At 37.9% G+C, this 19426-nt stretch overlaps 1 protein-coding gene across 6 annotated transcripts in view; it reads right to left on the reverse strand.

The window, feature by feature from the left end:
* Positions 1 to 3660: 3660 nt before the first annotated feature.
* EPHA7 (EPH receptor A7) overlaps positions 3661 to 19426 on the reverse strand; it is a 171836-nt gene continuing 156070 nt past the window's right edge. For all 6 annotated transcript variants that reach the window (XM_065400674.1, XM_065400673.1, XM_065400671.1 and 3 more), the window contains 7 exons: positions 16907 to 17092; positions 16286 to 16347; positions 15105 to 15314; positions 14027 to 14176; positions 9246 to 9439; positions 5035 to 5190; positions 3661 to 3775 (listed from right to left, as the gene is read on the reverse strand). In XM_065400674.1, coding sequence (XP_065256746.1) covers positions 3661 to 3775; positions 5035 to 5190; positions 9246 to 9439; positions 14027 to 14176; positions 15105 to 15314; positions 16286 to 16347; positions 16907 to 17092 — 1073 coding nt within the window. The remainder of the gene's footprint in view (positions 3776 to 5034; positions 5191 to 9245; positions 9440 to 14026; positions 14177 to 15104; positions 15315 to 16285; positions 16348 to 16906; positions 17093 to 19426) is intronic.

Consider the following 19426-nt stretch of genomic DNA (forward strand, 5'->3'; position numbering starts at 1 on the left):
CAGCAGTCAAGCACACACAAGGAGAAATTTTAATCTGATTTACGCCCTGTACAATCCCAGTGACTTCAAAATAGTTGGATGGGGTACAAGGCTTGAATTTGACCCAAGTGATTTGTTTCATTATCTAACCAATTGGAATCCTTTTTTTTTAAAATTTCTACTTTTTCTTCCATTCCTCTCCAAATGCTTGAGTCTCAATACACAATATCAACCTTTTTCTGCCATTGTTTTCCTTACCTTGTTCCATCTCTCCTTCAAACATAGAGAATTGAAAGCAACATTATGTTGATGCTTTGCCAGTTAAAAATTGGATATGCATACATATACTCCTAATTGCAATAATGTTCTAGACAGAAAGATAGACTAAGTATTTGAATACTGATTGTGCTTTGAAGGTCTGTCCTTCCCCTTCTAAAGGCATAAGAATATGTAGCAACTTTAAGGCAGTCAAGATATTTAGATGAACAATCAATGTTATATCATCTATTCAAAGCAGATGGCTTGGCTATGACTGTAAAGGGGAAAGATAAGGTAGCCATAAGCAATGTTATGAGCCTCATTTTAAAATTTCATTGCCTAACGTTAACATTTCAAACCTGCATTGATGGCTCCATGCTGCCAGGCAACTCCTAAAGGTGCAGAGTGGCCCTCAACTCTTATTAAAAAGGAGTAGCATTGAACCTTGCATGATCGAGCCTCTAAACCCCCAAATTTTCAAAAGTGGGTGCTTGAAGTTCAACTCCTAAATCCATAGTTAGGTACTTAAGTAAGTGGCTTGATATGGAAAATAATTGATCACTCTACAGCTTCTATACTATGAGGCCCCAATATAGCACGGCATTTAATCACATGATAAGTTAACCCTTATTCAGCAAAGCACTTAAATATGTGCTTAAGGTTAAGCATGTGCTCAAGTCCCATGAAGGGTCTACAAAGTGAACCACATGATTATATCTTGCTGAGTCAAGGACTGAATGCTGGAGGAGGCTCAACACTTTTGAAAGTCAGACCACTTATTTAGAACTTCTTCTTTCATACAGCTTGGGTAGGTAGCAATGATTACAAATTTGTATCTAGATTTGATAGCCGCATATTGCCGCAGCAGTGAGCTGGAGAATGTCCTTCAGGCCCTTGGTGAAAGAACAAAGGGGACACTCAGATATGATGTGCCTGTTGAACACAGTCGCATACAGGTGTTTGCCTCATTTTCCATTTAAAGAGGGTTTGTCCACATCTCCCATGAGATGTGTATATTTAGAACTGGAGCTTTCAAAAGGTGGAATTAGGCACCCAAATTCCATTGCAATATGATGGGATGTGGGCAGCTGAGTACATTAGGCCCCTTTGCAAAGTCCAGCCTAGGTTCCTTACTGTAGATTTAGTGTCAAAATGTTCAAAACTGGCTGCCTACAGTTAGATTCCCAATTGCTAACTTAAGTGCCTGATGGTTTAGGTGCATTAGTTTGAAAATTGGGCTTGCGGTGCATTTTGTCTTCTAATATTAAATTTTTTTAGAAAATTATTAACAGTAAAAAAAGCTTGCTGACTTGTGTGTATGCAGATAACTCCATTTCTTCTGAGTTGATAATCTAATAGGAAATAAGAATCTTCACCATTCTTTCTTATGGCCAAACCAGGCCATAAAGTATGCTTCTCAACATGACTGCAAAGTGTTGTGAATTGCATGAACGATCATATATGGACACTGAAAAATAATCCTTGTGAACATTGTGTTATAGTTCCAAAAATATATTTACAGTCTATTACAAAGATTACAAATGGAAGTGTCTATGTAACGGGATTATGCTAATTAAAAGCTTTTTACAGATTTTCTTCAATAAAGGCAGAGGGAGAAAAAAATTGGTATAATCAAACTGATTTTTCTAATCAAACAAATAAATAAAATGGAAAATGTAACACTGTACAGGATTAAAAAAGGGGGGAAGGGGGGAGAGGAATGATCCATTTGAGTTTTCTGTAGCTGTCTTTGGTCCTAAATGTGGGAAAACACATTATGTAGCACTGAAAATACATGTTCTTTTGTGATGCTCTGCAAGTAAAATAGAAAAATATAGTGCATTTTCAATGTATTCAGAGCTCACTACACAGAAATGTGTGTACAAAACAAGACAGTATAAATTAAATTTACAAGTTTTACAAAGGAACATTTACAGTTTTTTTGTGGATGCCCACATTATCAAACAAGACCAATTATGACTGATCCCTGGGATCGTTCTCTATCAAAATCAACAGAAGCAGCCCAATTCTCTTTGGAAGTTCAGCATTTTACTGAAGGGGTAGTTCACGATTTTCATAATTTCTGAAAGCATCTCTCTCTGATGTGTATACATTCCTGCCATATCTGTAGCCACACTTCCTTATTGCTTATGGTAGTTTAATGTTTTAGTAAAATAAGGTACATATATAAATAAAAATGGCGTAAAAGTTTTTAATTGAGCAAGTACTTTTGCGCTCGAGTTCCCAAATGAATGCGTGTGTGTATGGTGTTTGTGTGAGAGCAATGAAAGCTAGTAAAAAATGTGAAAATTCTGAACTGCCCCTTGCCTCATGCTCTACAGTTCTAATATAAAAAGTAAATCCTTATTCTCACAGCTGGACTGCACTCAACTGAAATGCATATAAAATATATGCCAGCCATTTCTCTCAGATTTGCTAATGCAGAGCATTGAAAAAAATGTGATGTGCTCAGATTAAAATAGTTAGGTAACACTGGAGAACTGCACCTGACTTCTGAGGCACTCCTATTATCATCCACTCCATAAAATACCTCAGTAGGTTTACACTTATGGATCTACTCCTTAGAAAATCTCACCTTAAATCTAGTCCATTAAAATCATCTTGCAAACAATTTGTTAAAAGTGCCTAGAACTACTTAGGGGTCATTATTGCTTTTTTTCCCTTTTTTTCTTTAAAAGATAATATATGTTTAACCTTAAAAAATTCTTTAAAAAATATCAGAGCTCGTAGCAACTTGCATTTTCTTGACTCCCTGCCAGTTAGCAAACCATGTCAATACAGTGTTGATTTAACAGAATAAAATGGCACAAAAAGGGATACCAATGTTTGGACAGATATATGTTGCTCAGTCATGCTTCTTACATTTCTAAAACTTCTAGTAACCTTTCAGAGGTACCCAGTGTAGTAATGTGTCATAGAATTAGCCCTAGAAAGGTCCAGAGATATAAACATCATACTAAAAGAAGGTCTTTATGAAGAATAAACACAAATGATTAAAAAAAGATTCTTAAATCAAGATTTAAGGAAAATATTTTGCTGAATTTAACAATAATATCATGATTTTATCTGACAAATATATTCTTTTTTAAATTCTTTATGTACATTTTAAAAAGTCTATTAGATAAAAAGGAGGTTAGAGAACTCAAGGTGTTTGTATGTGTTTCAGGTAGTACTTTGTTTATTGTCACTGCTGTTTTCCTTGCCATCAGTGGTGGATCCCAATTCCCTTTTAGTAACCTCTGGTGGCACTTAGGAGTTCAAGTCTGTAGGTGCTTCTTGTAGATCTTCTCTTCACTGCAGGAAGGACCCAGGAGATCAAGTGTCTTCTAGCAGCACTTCATGTATACAAGGCCAGTGCTGTTCTCTCAGTCCGTCACCTCCCTCATAAGGGAGAAATATCTATCACACTTGGATGCCAGTGCCGTGTAAATGTAGCATTTGTGCTCTCATAGTCTGAATGCTGCTCATAATTTTCTTTTGATGACCAACCAACGTGATCCCTAAACTCATCACATCACTGGGAAAGATAAATGTATTAATTATTCAATGTACAGTGCACTTATATGGGATAAAGCAGTCACTTAAAACTGAGTAGTACTCTGGGAACCCATGTTTGAATGTACCAAAGCTATACTGGAGCCTCGTATCAATACTGTGAATCGTGCTTAAAACACTACTCAATCTTTTCATCAGAAATGTACGTTTCCCTAGTTTTGGGAGTGAGACGAAATTATTTTGCATCATTTATCATGTGTAACTGTACCTATGAAGAAAACTCAGTGTAGGAAAACATTCAGGATAAAGTCACTGTATAAGGGGAAGATTACTGTGACTACATTGTGCCCTTTAGAGACATGCATGTAGGAACCCTCTGCATATGGATCTATCGCTGCCATATGTTAGGTGGAAGGTAGGGTGGAGATGCTTCCATAACACCATCCCCACTACGTTCTGACCTGCAAAGTCTCTCTGGGAAGAGGGTGGAATGGGCAGGGCCTGGGGCTCTGCTTCCTGGAAGCCAAGAAGTCCTATAAGAGACCGCAGAGCCAATATAGAGGTACACTCGACCTCCAGCAAATCTTTGTGCCTCATGCTAACCACCTACTCCCTTTGCAGGGATGCAAACCCCTTTCTCCCACAACACAGACAGCACACAAAAATCTTTAGGACATTCTACAAGGGGAATCTCAAAATCTTCCATTCCTTGAGATATGCTCATTAGCAGGGAGTGATCTGAGGGTGGGGGTGGTGATTTTCATATAAATAAAAAAATGGGCTACAGTCTCTCTGAGAGTCTGGCACATTTGTACTGCTCAGGTGGCCCCAAAATTCAAACACTGGCCATATCTGGGCAGCTAAGAATTCCCCCTTTTAGGGGGAGCTCTCAGCTGGCAGGGGCAGCTTCTAAGCCTCCTGCCTTCTCAGCCCTAGCATAAAGATATGCCAGGAAGGAGAAGGGGGTTGTTCTCGTTCCACTGATATCCTCCGTCAATTTTCAGTTGGCAGACAGTCCTAAAATGACTGTTACTAACTGGAATAGGTTAGAGATGCTGCTGGGTTGCTCTAAACTACACTAATTGTGCAGGGCAGAGAATTAAGAAGCCATGAACTGCTCCCTGGACTCACTCTCCTGTGCTTAGTAAACCTCAGTGAAGGACAGAATCTCACCCTATGAACTGAGTTTGTACTGGGTCTAGTACTTTGCAGCTTAATATTATTTGGCTTTTACTTAGAAGGTTGCTAAATGTAGGTCAAACATGCCCAGTGCCAACTTACTCAATAGTCATCCTGGCTACTGATTCAAGAGAGTTGTAGCCTGCTGCTGTGAAGTTATCCTTATATCTTTCCATCTTAATAGCTTGTAACCATTCTCCTACAGAGCAGAACGTGGTGAAATCGGGAGTGTTCTGGTCCAGAAGAGGGCTAATTGGTCTAGGCAGAAGAAAACAGTAACATAAATTGTTTCCTAAAATAATTAAACATAAGGGAGTATTTGGCAGAGTTAGAGTCAAGAAGGTGGGGGTATTAAAAATTCCTAAGGAATAGAAAATAATAGGGTCAAATATTCAGTTTCACCTGTTCTGTTAATTGCTTTGCCATGGCTAGCAATCACGTATGTAACAGTATTTTGCAGCTTTTGGTAACATTCTCCTTAGTATATTGTAATGCACGACAAAAGTTCATTAAGAGTGAAATCAACCTGATGGGCTACTGTTATCAACTGGAAATCAACATTCTTTTTTATTATCTGTAGGGCTGTCAAGTGATTAACAAAATTAATCGCAATTAATCACACTGTTAAACAATAATAGAATACCGTTTATTTAAATATTTTTGGATGTTTTCTACATTTTCAAATATATTGATTTCAGTTACCACACAGAATACACAGCATACAGTGCTCACTTTATATTTGGTTTTGATTACAAGTATTTGGACTGTAAAAATAAAAAATAATATTTTTCAATTTACCTAATACAAGTACTGTAGTGCAATCTCTTTATCATGAAAGTTGAACTTACAAATGTAGAATTATGAACAAAAAAACTGCATTAAAAAATAAAACAGTGTAAAACTTCAGAGCCTGCAAGTCCACTCAGTCTTACTTCTTGTTCAGACAAACAAGTTTGTTTACATTTGCAGGAGATAATGCTGCCTGCTTCTTGTTTAAAATGTCATATGAAAGTGAGAATAGGTGTTCTCATGGCACTGTTGTTGCCAGCGTTGCAAGACATTTATATGCCAGAAGCGCTAAAGCTTCAAATGTCCCTTCATGCTTCAACCACCATTCCAGGGGACATGCATCCATGCTGATGACGGGTTCTTCTCAATAACAATCCAAAGCAGCGCAGACCGACGCATGTTCATTTTCATTACCTGAGTCAGATGCCACCAGCAGAAGGTTGATTTTCTTTTTTGGTGGTTTGGGTTCAGTAGTTTCTGCATCAGTGTTACTCTTTTAAGACTTCTGAAAGCATGCTCCACTCCTCATCCCTCTCAGATTTTGAAAGGCACTTCAGATTCTTAAACCTTGGGTTGAGTGCTGTACTATCTTTAGAAATCTCACATTGGTACCTTCTTTGCGTTTTGTCAAATCTGCAGTGAAAGTGTTCTTAAAATTTTTACTCCTGAAGGAATTCTGCATCACTGCGTGTGTGCAGAATTCATGCCCCCCGCAGATTTCTTTGCTTCCTCCCAGAAAAATGACTTCTGACGGGGAAGCAAAGAGAAGCCGCAAGAGCGGTCACGCACCCTTTTCCGGCAGCGGAGGCAGGTTGGTTCAGGCACCGGAGCAGCCAATAGAGACGTAAATCACCGCAGTTGTGTGTGTGAGAGAGAGACACTCTGTTCCTCTCGCTCACTATTGTAGCACGCTTCGTGTGCAGGGGCAGGGCTTCGGGGTGTTTCTGAGGAGGTAGGCGTGGGACAGGCATTGTCCCCTCAGGCGGGGCAGAATATAGCAGCCTGCTTGCTTAGTGAATTGTTTCCATTCTCTTTATGAATTCCCCCAGGAGTAAAATAGGTATAAAAGTTTTAAAGCTCCTTTACATTGCCAGACTGTTGTAAAGGATGGTATGGCCTTATAAATGCTTATGATGCTTTAGTGATCAGAACTGGTCTAAATTTTTGGACTAAATTGTGAGTTTGATTCCCCAGCCCTCACTTGGTCTTCAATTGGCTATGATGTAACACCGAGCATGTGGCTGCATATATTTGTTGACTAATAACTAGAAATAAAGGGTTAAACCTAGTTACATTACTGTTAGGCAAGGGGGTTTGGGAATTTTCTCCAATGCTCCCCACCTCAATTCTCCATCCATTTTATAGTAGTTTAAATAAATTACCAAAATAATTGAAACCAGAGTGATTATATTGTGTTATTTTGACAAATAAAGTATGCAGAATTTTATAATATCATGCACAGAATTTTTAATTTTCTGCTGCAGAATTTTTAGTTTTTTTGGTGCAGAATTCCCCCAGAACTAGCTATAACATGAAATATATGGCAGAATGCGGGTAAAACAGAACAGGGGACATACAATTCTCCCCCAAGGAGTTCAGTCACAAATGTAATTAACAAATTATTTTTTAACGAGCATCATCAGCATGGAAGCATATCCTCTGGAATGGTGGCGAAGCATGAAGGGGCATACGAATGTTTAGAATATCTGGCACGTAAACACCTTAAAATGCCGGATACAAAAGTGCCATGCAAATGCCTGTTCTCACTTTCTGGTGACGTAAATAAGAAGAGGGCAGCAATATACCCTGTAAATGTAAACAAACTTGTTTGTCTTAGCGATTGGCTGAACAAGAAGTAGGACTGAGTGGACTTGTAGGCTCTGAAGTTTTACATTGTTTTATTTTTGAGTGCAGTTATGTAACAAAAAAAATCTACATTTGTAAATTGCACTTTCACGACAAATAGATTGCACTACAGTACTTGTATGAGGTGAATTGAAAAATACTATTTCTTTAGCTTATCATTTTTACAGTGCAAATATTTGTAATAAAAAATAATATACACTTTGATTTCAATTACAACACAGAATACTATATATATGAAAATGTAGAAAAACATCCACAATATTTAATACATTTCAATTGGCAATCTATTGTTTAACAGTGCTATTAAACTGCAATTAATTGTGATTAATTCTTTAAATCACAATTAATTTGTTTTAGTTAATCGCGTGAGTTAACTGATTACTCAACAGCCATAATTATGTGTATTATAGTAGCACCAAACAAGATCAGTGTCCTGGGCACTGTACAAGCACATCATAAAAGACAGAGTCCCTTCCCCAAATTGCTTGTGATTCAGATAGATAAAACAGACAAAGGATTGAGGGAAACATAAAGAGAGAAAGTTGCAGTGACTTTCCTGAGGTCACACATGAGGTCAGTGCCAGAGCTGGGAACTGAACACAGGTCTCCTGACACAAGATAACTGTGACTGAGTAACTCATGGGAGCAGGCAAGTCATAAGAAAAAAACATTGAAGTCAGACCAAGGAATTAATGATGAAATGGCTGAATGGAATTAAAAATAGTCATGAGGGTAAAGAGGAGAGTTCACTCTGTAGCACAGTATAAAAAGAGTGGCTATATAGACATTGTATTTAAGCTTGGCAGAATTTGATTCTTTTTTATAATTTTGACAGAAAATATCAATGTTTATTTTTAAGCATTTTTTTATTTTTATTGATTACATTTTCACAGTTCTGGGAAATTGGGGGGGGGGGGGCTCAGACAATGGTAGGATCAGACAATAATTATTAAATGACAGCTGACATTGAGATTCAAAAAGTTAAAGCTTTTTAACCACTGAAACAAAAATTGTCAACATCACATGTCAAAATAAATATCCTTAAATCAAACTCTAATTAAGTTCTCAAGCTGCCTTTTTCTCACTTTGCATTTGTAAACATTGATTATTACTGATGGAAATATTTTGTCATCGGTTTGCGTGTGAGCACAGTGAAATTGAAGTTTACCGATAAAAATCAAATTCTTCCAAGCTTAACTGTATTACTACTATTATTTTTATTGCAGCAGTGCATAGAGGCCAGGACCCCGTCATGCAACCACAGAGACAATGATAGTCCCTGCCCTGAGGAATTTATAGTCTCAATAGACAAGACATACAAGGGGGTGGGGGGGAGGGAGAAGAGAGGCGGAAATGGGATAGAACATACAAGCGGAGTGAACAGAGTGATGGTTTGCCAACAGGACGAATTTTAGTGGCAAGATTTTTTTTTCTTTTATTTGGTATTTTTGTTTTAGTTAAGTCATTTTTGTGTGGATTTTATTTTTACTGAATGACATGTAGGGCAGAAACGGGGAGAGAAGGAACAAAAAGGGAAGGAAGAAAAGAGAGTAGCAGGATGAGCAGCTGGACGGAGCTGGAGCCAGCAGCTAATCAGAACACATTCAGAGTCGATATATATTCAGAGAATTATAAACCCTCACAGGCAGTTTTCTTACCTGCTGCAGGTTCCAAGAGGGGTTTTCAAACTGTTTGGGTTCCGAATCATTTTGTCCAAAATACCAACTATCTGCTCAAACTTTGGCCTTTCACCACGTTCCTTTTGCCAACAGTCCAGCATGAGCTGGTGAAGGCCTGCTGGGCAATCCATGGGTGCTGGCAAACGATAGCCTTCTTCAATTGCTTTTATAACCTAATGGCCAGAACAAGAGGATTTCGTCAAGACAGAAATATTTAGAGAATGAATTTTAATAACTGGGAAAAAATCAAGCAACTAAATTAAGCAGTCAAAGCATTATGAAAGCAGAGTCTGTTGTTTTGACACTAGCATTCTTGTTTTCATATAATACCCTTGATTTTTATCTTCCATGATTATTAAACATATTACTCTATGGTGTGCAGAACATGGTTGTATAACCTAGTCAAATCAGCAGCAGGGAGCAACAATTAAATTCACCTAGGGTGCAATAGATAAATGGATAGATGGAGATATTCTAGAAAGCAATATTATTTGCCCAAAGGCCTTTGAGAGAGAGAATGCAGTTGAAGACTGATTTGTAAATGGATATGAGTCTGTGCATTTACCCACAAAATCCAAAAAGCCCAAAGACTTTAAAAAAAATCAGGAAATATTTAGTGGACAGGAATTATTAGGAAGAAAAATTTGCATTTTATGCCAATCTGTGTTATTAGAGGCAAACAAGCAATCTGAACACAATGTGAAATGGCATAGTGAGGCGTGGCTGACTGATATCTTAATGTAACAGTCTAAAGCAAGGTCAGACTTAATATGAAAAGGTGGCACATGGTGATATGAGGGAGGACATAATGTCTGAAGCAAGAATTACACCCAGTGTTTGACTTCCTCAGTCAAGTCCATTTGGATTTAAGAGAAAGATAGAAATGATTAAAGAAAAATCACAGGAAACTGCTATGCACCTTGCAGGCAGGATAAGAAAGCATGTCAGGAAGCAATGCAGAAAAGAAAGGCTTGTAAAAAAGGGCTAAAACACTGTTCATGGGAGATTTCAAGTACAGTGACATTGACTGACATAACTGTATTAGAATTGCTAAGGAAGGGTGCTGATTCTTGAAGGGACTGTTTCCTCTCAGTTTGTAGAGAAACCAAGATCAGGTCTGGGCTTAGCCCTATGAAATGAATCTGCCGTGATAAATAAAAGTTGGTGAATATCCAGGGTTTAGTCAACACAATAACTTCATCTATAAAATACTCCATAGGATGTGTGAGAAAGTGCAAGAGCACTGAACTGCAAACTAAAGGCAACTGCAAAGAATGCAGAATGAACTTCAGAAAGTTGGTTGGAATCAATGGTTGTATCAGAATCTTTTACAGAGGGGAAGTGAAGTCCCCGGAAACATGGTCTAATGGAAATGGCCCTCATCAGAGATGTGTTCAAGACCCTGCTCTGCCACAGACTTCCTTTCTGACATTGGGCAAGTCACCCAGCCTCTGTGTGCCTGCGTACTCTATACGTAAAATAAAGAGTAGCACTTCCATACCTCACAAGGGTGTTGTGAGAATAAATACATTAAAAACTGTCAAGTTCTCAGCCTCTTCAATAATGGGGGCTATATAAATACCTAAGATAGACAGTGATGAAGAATACTCAGAGATAGTACAAGTGCCACTCAGATAACAGGAGGGTAAGGGGACAAATAATGGAAAGAGTTGTACTGTATACACACAGGGAAAATATTTTAAAGAGTAAAAGATAAGATCCATTAGTAAGATTTAAGGGGAAAATCCTCAAATTTAAAAGCAACAAATGATTCAAATGAAAAAATAAGCACTATTCTGATATGCTAAAGAATGAATATAGGAATTACAGATAGAAGAAAAACACACGTCAAAATCTTCTTTTGTATCTCTCGTTATAAAAGTATCAGTTTTAGATCAGGCTTGTAGAGACAATCAGTGAATAATAAAAATGCATCCAGACAACACCACCACAGCCATTAAAAGGTTAAAGGGATTTAAAACTGACAAGACTCCTAGGAATGACAACATACATTCAAGAGCTTTAGAGGAAGTGGCAAATGAAATGAGAGGCACATTAGTAGGTATTTTTACATGCTCACTGTGTTCTGGAGAGATCCCAGAAGATAGGAAGTGACTATGATAATGACATTATTTTTAGAAAGGCCTTAGGGATGCAGCAGGACCAGTTTCTTTGACATCTGGTGTGAGCAAACAAGTCTGAAAGATCAAATTGGGAAACAAAAAAGAATGGATTTGGCTATAGCCAGAATGGTGGGAGTAGGAAGAAGGTGATTCCCAAAAGATTAAAAATGTAGTCTGTGCATGTTCAAGGTTTAAAGAACTAAACTGACGGTTAATAGCTAAAATTTTTAGCAACTTTGGTGCCTTTAAAACATTACTAATATCTAAGGGGAAAAAAAACAGTTCTAAACTAGATAACAAGCAGTAAATAAAAATGAATGAATTAAGGGATTTTTTTTCTATAAACTATATGATTATAGTTTATAGAAACAAATATAGCTAATCGAATACAGCAAGGATTCATGCTAATAGCACAGATTTGTATCACTTAGATTTGCCTCAATTCTCTGTTCCTCCATTTCTGTGCTTGGCCCATTGTTTCTTTTAGACACCTTTGTGCTTCCCAAATTCCCAGGCTGCCTGAGGACTTGCCTAGTCCTAGCTTCAGATAAGGAGCTACCAGCTCTGGGGACAGAGCTGTGTTAATTGGGTACTGTGATGCTTTGTTTGTTGTAACAGGTCACTGCCAGGGACACTCCTTTTTTAAAATGCCACAACAGAAAACAGTTGAGTAACTGAAGGAAAAACATCCATTTGCAGGGCTACATCCTGCCTTATGAGGAACACAAATATGGAGAAAAGGGAGTGTAGTGAACTCCTCCTTCCACATAAGTCCACCAGTAGTCCTGTACAGGACACACACCAAAGCTCTAATGGGTACCAGAGAAGGGTTATGCGCAGTAGTTGGGCTAGTTAGTGACTATTGTTTGCTAGTTTTGGCAGCCAGGGTTAGGAACGCACAGGCACTGTGCCTGCAGAAAAGCGGCGAGCAGGGTTCTGTGCCACTCACCCTGAGCCGTCCTGCTGTGCAATTGCAGGATTGCTCTTGGGTTGAATGCTCAGCTAGTACTTCTCAGCTCTGTATGGATATATCCATTGAGAACAGGAATGTGCTTAGACAGTCATGATTGTGTTGCTACGCACAAATCTATCCAAAGGCACTGAAACTGCTAGTATAGGATAAAACAGTATAGTAGAGGCTAAAAAAACCCCCTCCAAACTCAGCAAACTTTATGAGGCATATTTTAAAAGGAAACACAGCATGGCCTGTAATTCTGCATCCACACTCAATTGTAGACACAAATGATGCATTTAAGTGAACAAACTGCTGACAGTGTCTGCAAATCTGGTAAAGACACATTTAAGTGTTGTCATTTGTGTCTGCAGTTAGTTGTAACTGTAATTCATTGTGGGTAATTAGAGGCCGTTTTTAAAATTTAGCCTCACGGGTGAGTCTCCAGGGTTAGCTGGTGTGCATGTGCACACAGTGTGTTCGTTGTAGGGTACACCTGCATATCACAATACACATCAGTGTTTGAAATTATTTTAGTAGGAATTTATAAATCCTTAATCTACATGCTAATTGGGATATAACTTGTCATTTCATTTCTTTTGTCATTGTAAGGATTTGAGATTAGTGTTTTTATGAACAAGGATAATTTACATGCTTCCCTCAGCTGTTTACAACACAAGGAAATAAATTAAAAACATTTCCAAAATTCAGCAAGAAGATACTGGATTTTTTTTTCAGTTTTAAAGTTTTTCTTTACTCTTCCCTGAAAGATAGGTAAGCTTTTCCTTTGAGGCATCTTATATTCCTGTCAGACCCCTTTTATGTTTGACTCTAGTACAGAAGGAAGGTGTCAAAAGAAATGAAACTCTACTGGGCATCTAGGGAATGTAAATATTTCTTTTTCTTTGCCCCAAGGACTTGTTTGCCCATATTTTGACAGTCCATGAAATCTTTGACACTGAGACCTGTCAAATATTAACAACTTTGCACTCTGCCAAACTGACTCATCATTTACACTTTCATATTCTTTTTTTTTAAACTCTGATGTCGAGCATTCGATAAAAACAAAACAAAAAAATGAACAACTAGGAATGAGAATCATTCTGGCCTATGTTTCTGTATAGAGTCAGTGTGAACAAATATCCTTGTAAGAAATTCAAGATTAATACTATTCTGTGCTATTACTGATGACCTGCTGCTTTAGGTCACATTTTATACAAACAAGAATATTGTTAAAATATAGTGAAATTGCTAGAGTATGTCATTAACTGTTGCCTTGGACTTTGGACAACTTTTTCCACTTGACTAACCATAATTATGAGTTCAAGAAACTAAGAATTCTTGTTTGAATGAAAACATGTCATTCTTGCTAAGCTTAATGTAATAAAATAAGAAGTACTTGTCTGTCTTATCATTTCTGGAGCCCCAATCCTGTTTCAGACTCATGATATAAACCTAAAACCCATACTTGTGTCAAAGAAGATGACACAGTTTTAATGTTGTTGGCTAAGTAATCATCTATTTAATTTTTCACTATATAAAAATCCTAGAATATTGTTACAAAAATTATTATGCATTAAAACAAGTTATGTCTGTGTGTGTAGAAAGAAAAAAAATTGATATGAACATTTATTGATATGTACACATGTATGCAACCATACAAATATAGCAAATGTATAGCTTACATCTTGATTTGACATGTCCCAGTAAGGCCGCTCTCCATAAGACATTACTTCCCACATTACTATTCCATAACTCCATACGTCACTTGCTGATGTAAATTTACGATATTGGATGGCTTCTGGAGCTGTCCATCGTACTGGAATTTTCCCACCCTATTTAAAAAAAAAGATTTGTTTATAAATAAAATTTCCATAGTGTTTTTCTTAGTGGCATTTTTACAATTATTTCCATTAATCCTAGCACCAAAATTATGCCATTCTCAAAAGTTGATCGATGTTGGAATTTTCAATTTCAAATGGGTCTGACTCTCTGGGAATTAGGTGTTCAAATCCCATTGAAATTTCTTAAGGCTCCTTCGAAATCCATGTCCGATCATGTAGGGCCAGATTGTCATTAGTATTAATGTGGCATAAGTGCCAACTCTAGCCCACTGTGCGTTCTCTCTGGATTGTTGTTCCAGTGAGGGATCAGCTCCATGAGGCAGCTATTATCTACACCATAAGTGAGCAGGGTGAGGGTAGAGAGGAATGGGAAGTGGAGTTGGCTGGGCAAAAAAGTAGAGGAGTAAGCTGTGTCCTATGAACAGCTATGGCAAAGTGATCCCAACCAGGAATAAGGGAAGATACGGGGGGGATTGTTACCCCTTATGTGGGAGTAGCAGCAAAGTTTCAGTCATGCCTTACATTAGTTAGCTTTCAGGTGAGATTAATTCAGCTCTGAAAAAGAAGTATACCTGGATTTCTGTGTAAATACTTTTACTTAGCTCAAAAAGGAGATAAACAGTTTTATAAATCAACCTTCCATATCCATTCATTCAGAAAATTATAACGATATGAGTGAGACACTAAAACCAGTAAAAACTTCCAAGAATTCTCCCCACTAGAAGATTGTTATTAGACATTTACTGAAAGTTATTTAAAGCCAGGTTTCTGAAGACAACTTGTAACTCCCTTGGACTACTTACCACCTCTCAGGCCATTAATGTATTTCCCTCAACCATATCTGAAAGAGGCTATTGCCCAGTTTGTAATAAGATCTCCTAACCCCTAAGAAATATTGTCAAACGGCTGTGTTTCTTACTGTAGTGGTGTAGACAGCTTCTGGATCATCTTCTATAACTCTGGACAGGCCAAAGTCTGACACTTTACAAACAAGGTTGCTGTTGACAAGAATATTGCGTGCTGCTAGGTCCCTGTGTACATATCCCATATCAGCCAAATATCTCATTCCGGCAGCAATTCCTCTCAACATTCCCACTAGCTGAATGACTGTAAATTGCCCATCATGTTTCTGAAGGGAAGACAGGAGCAGCACACTTGTTAATGCACTTGAGGGGGAAAAAGAAAATCAGCTTTGCACACTTTCTTCACTCTAGTCACTTATTACCCCAAAGGCAATGCATCTCAGGGCAAAGCAATCCACTTTAAACAAAATTGTATTTGTTTTAGCCACAAAGCAGGACACATGGTTGAGAAAGGCCTGAATAGCTAAACTTTTAAAATTAATGGAACCTGTTAAAAGTTATAAAAGCCTAATTAACTTGTGACATGACAGGTTCTTTTTATACAGCATTGTTTGTAACTCGCCTCCATGTTCGTCACCTTTTACAATGATCAATATATATAAAAAAATAAACTGTATTACACTTTTGGGATCAAAGCCTCTGTTTATCCTAAATACTGAAGATTTATTTACAGCATAGAATTTATCAAGGAAACATCATCATCTTTCTGCTTTCTCTACCATCTTGCAAGTCATTCTACATTTTATGGCTTCTACATGTGGAATGCTAACATGGTGAAGACATTGCTTGGCAGTTCTGAGCACTCACTCAGCAAATGTTAAATTGTCACAAAGTAGTTTTTCTTTTCCCTTCATTCTTCTCTGAAGTACTGCTGTACTTCATTTAGGGATTCCTGTGCAGTGACTTCGACCATGCTAAAAAAAATAAACTGCTACTCTAAACAAATGTGTTCACACGACAGGGCTTCAGGTATCATGGTATTAACCTCAATCTACGATGGTAATCAAAACCACGATTTCTGTACCACATTGGATCACTTAAATGCCAAGAAATCCCCCCCCAGTTTGATCCCGTCTGGTATTCTGATTTCTAATCTGATTTTGCTGGGACAATTTAAAGATCTATTGGTGTATGCCATGTTCACATTTCAGACTGCGAAAATGTTTTATTATGCTAAATTGGTAACATACATAATATATATTTTGAAGTACTGTACATATTTTCCTTAGGTACTCACCCTAAGAAATGCATCTAGGGCCCCATTCTCCATGTATTCTATTACAATCATGACTGGTTTCCCTAAAGGAAAAGAAGGGACATTTTGTTTGAAAACCCATAATCTGAACTGAGTGCCTTTTTCTGATAAAACACATATTGCTCCTATAAAAGGGCTGAATAGTTGAGACCAACATTCTTGAAGCCTCCAGCACTGTTACTGAGCTCTAAGTCCTTAAATGTCTGCATGGAGCATGGTCATAATTCGCAAAATTAAACCGTACAAATCAAAATGTCAGCGTGTTCTCCTGACTCCTGCTGTGTGACGAGGACTCTGAGAAAATGACACTTCAGATAATATGAAAGGACATAAGAAACCTTATCTTCCGGCATGGTCTTTGAGGCTAATTGAACCTAGAAAAATAGTGTATTTCAAAGTACTCCATCTTTTAATCATGTGTGCATCTTAATTTTTTCCTCAGGTTGTAGCATAAAGTGAATATTGTTTTAGTTAGTTACGCTTCAGGAGAAAATCCATTAAGAGTATGCAGTACATTTCTAATTTGAATCTTTGACCATGGACATTATAGCAATTACTGCCATTTTGCTTATTATCTGACTGATGCATCTAGTCACTACTTACCTCTGGTAACTACCCCTTCTAAATGAACAACATTGGGATGGTCAAATTGTCCCATGATGCTTGCTTCACACAGGAAATCTCTCCTTTGTTTTTCTGTATAGCCAACTTTCAGGGTTTTGATGGCTACTGAAACATCTCGCTTGCCTGGAAGTTTCAGACGCCCACTGCACACTTCACCAAACTCTCCTAAAATAAAGCAGATTGACTATGAATGACATTTCATTTCTATAATATCCTCTCTGGGGCCCTCATTCAACATGGCACTTAAGAACATGCCTAACTTTAATCCCATGAATAGTCACATTGATTTTAACTGAACTACTCAAGAGCTTAAAGTTGGGTACATGCTTAAGTTCTTTGAGGAATCGGGCCTAAACAGCAAACATTTTATGTCAGTCTCTTCCCTCCTCCCCCCCCCCCATATTTGTGTCTTTATAAAATATCAGTAATTTTTTCTTTAAATATGTAAAATAAAATAGTTTTGTAAAGGATGATGGATTTCCTTGCTTTTTTTAGGCCTGATTCTTAACTCACACCTGTTTTCGAGTTACTTCTAATTTATACTGGTATGAGGTCAAAATCAGGCTGTAAAGGACTGTCAAAAAATAGAATAATCACACTGAAGTTTATGAAATGGAAGATATTGATTTAATTAATCAATGAAATGGGTAAATTCTCTCTCCCATGCACCAACATCAAAACCTTTCTAATGAAAGTTTCACAGAAACCAAAATGCTCTGTTTGATTAAATGATGAAAGTGTATATTTGTTCCAAACAGCTCTACCAGTCAGCACAACAGGAACACACACACACACATAGTAAAACAGCATGCGTTGGCAAGGTCTAAACGCCTTCACAAACGCTGCTTGTCCAATCATAATGACTGCTAAAGTTGGTCATCTGGCATAGGCATTCAAGGCCATGCCCATAGATGGCCCCAGAAGATATGTCACAGAGTGTGTAATACTCACAGCCAAGCATCCACTGGCTCAGCATGTCACCAGGGAACTGGGTAGAAACAAAAGGCTATAGTGTAGAACAAAGACTCAGCACAGTGGCACCAACTCCTGCATATAACAGGTGGCATCAGCAGGATGGCAATGACAAAGTTAGCAAGAAAAATCCCATAACCCTTGTGAAAATCAGCAAACACATGCTCACACAGCACTCATCCAAGACAGGCTCAGTATTCTATCCTACCATAATAACTGAGGCACACTGAGAATTCTATGCTGCTTTTCTGACTGTCCCTAGCAGACGTTCTATAGTCTTCTTTGCTGTGTAGTAGAGCAGTTCCTTTGTGTCTCTGTCAGCCTGCTGTAAGAGGTATACCTTCCCTTTCAATCTTGCTAGCCAATCGCATCCACTGATTTGGACCACAGCTAAACCCAGCAAAAATGACACTTGCACCACAAGAGAACTCTGCTTCTAATTTACATGCTCCAGAAAGCCCACTTTACACACTGAAAAGAAACTGCTCTTGCTTATGTGTGTGCAAATCCAGAGTAACTCCACGGATGCCAACAGTTATTCTGGATTTACACTGTTGTAAGTGACAGCAGAACTGGATTTCTGTCTTAAATTCCACCTCGTTTACATGTGATGTTTTTCAGGATTTCGCTCAAAGTGGCTTGACAAATATCATTTCAGCCTAATCAAAGAAGGCGCCTTTTACTTGAACCTGTTGATGTGGTAGTCTCTCATCTCAAACAATGGATTAGCAAACCAGCAAAGACCATATTTACTGATTGTACTATGCCAATCTAGAATTTAAAACCAGCAGCATAAAGAGTAATGCTGTACTGAAAGAGATACTGTTGTTCTAGTATCATGCTAAATGCCACTTACTTAGGGCTAGTCCACACTAGAAGCGCTACATTGGTGCAGCTGCACATAAATCCACGAGGGGCAGTAGCTATGTTGGCAGGAGAAGCCCTCCCGCTGACATAGTGCTGTCCATACCGGTGCTTAGTCGGTGTAACGTACGTCGCTCGGGGAGTGTGGGGGTGTGTGGCTTATTCACACCCCTGAGCGACATAAGTTATACCGAAGAAAGTGGTATGTAGACCTAAGAACCTGATTCTGATGCCTTTACTCATGTTCAGTAGCAGCTTACTGCGTAAGAAGTTCAATTAATTTCAGCTGGGTTACACCTAAAGTAAGGTAACATTCATCATGTGTATGGGTACCTAAGGAACATGATTCTGAGAGTGGAACATTAACTAATTCTAAGTGCTGTCATTCTTTTTTATAGCCTAAAACTTAATATTTGTAGAGATTTTTTTTTAAATAGCAATGTTACACATAATATACAGTGCTTGACAAACCATAGTAGGGTGATTGATAAAGTATTCTAACAATACTTGATAAAAAGAACAGGAAGGCAAAGGAATGTTTCCTCCAGGAATCCAAAGTATTTGATATTTTTCTTACCCATGGAAACTTAATTTCACTACATCGACTAGTGCAATAAAAATGTCACATATCTCATTAATGCAAACAAATGAAACTGCTTTTTT

Source organism: Emys orbicularis, chromosome 3 (genome assembly GCF_028017835.1).
Source record: "Emys orbicularis isolate rEmyOrb1 chromosome 3, rEmyOrb1.hap1, whole genome shotgun sequence".
Lineage (NCBI taxonomy): Eukaryota > Metazoa > Chordata > Testudines > Emydidae > Emys > Emys orbicularis.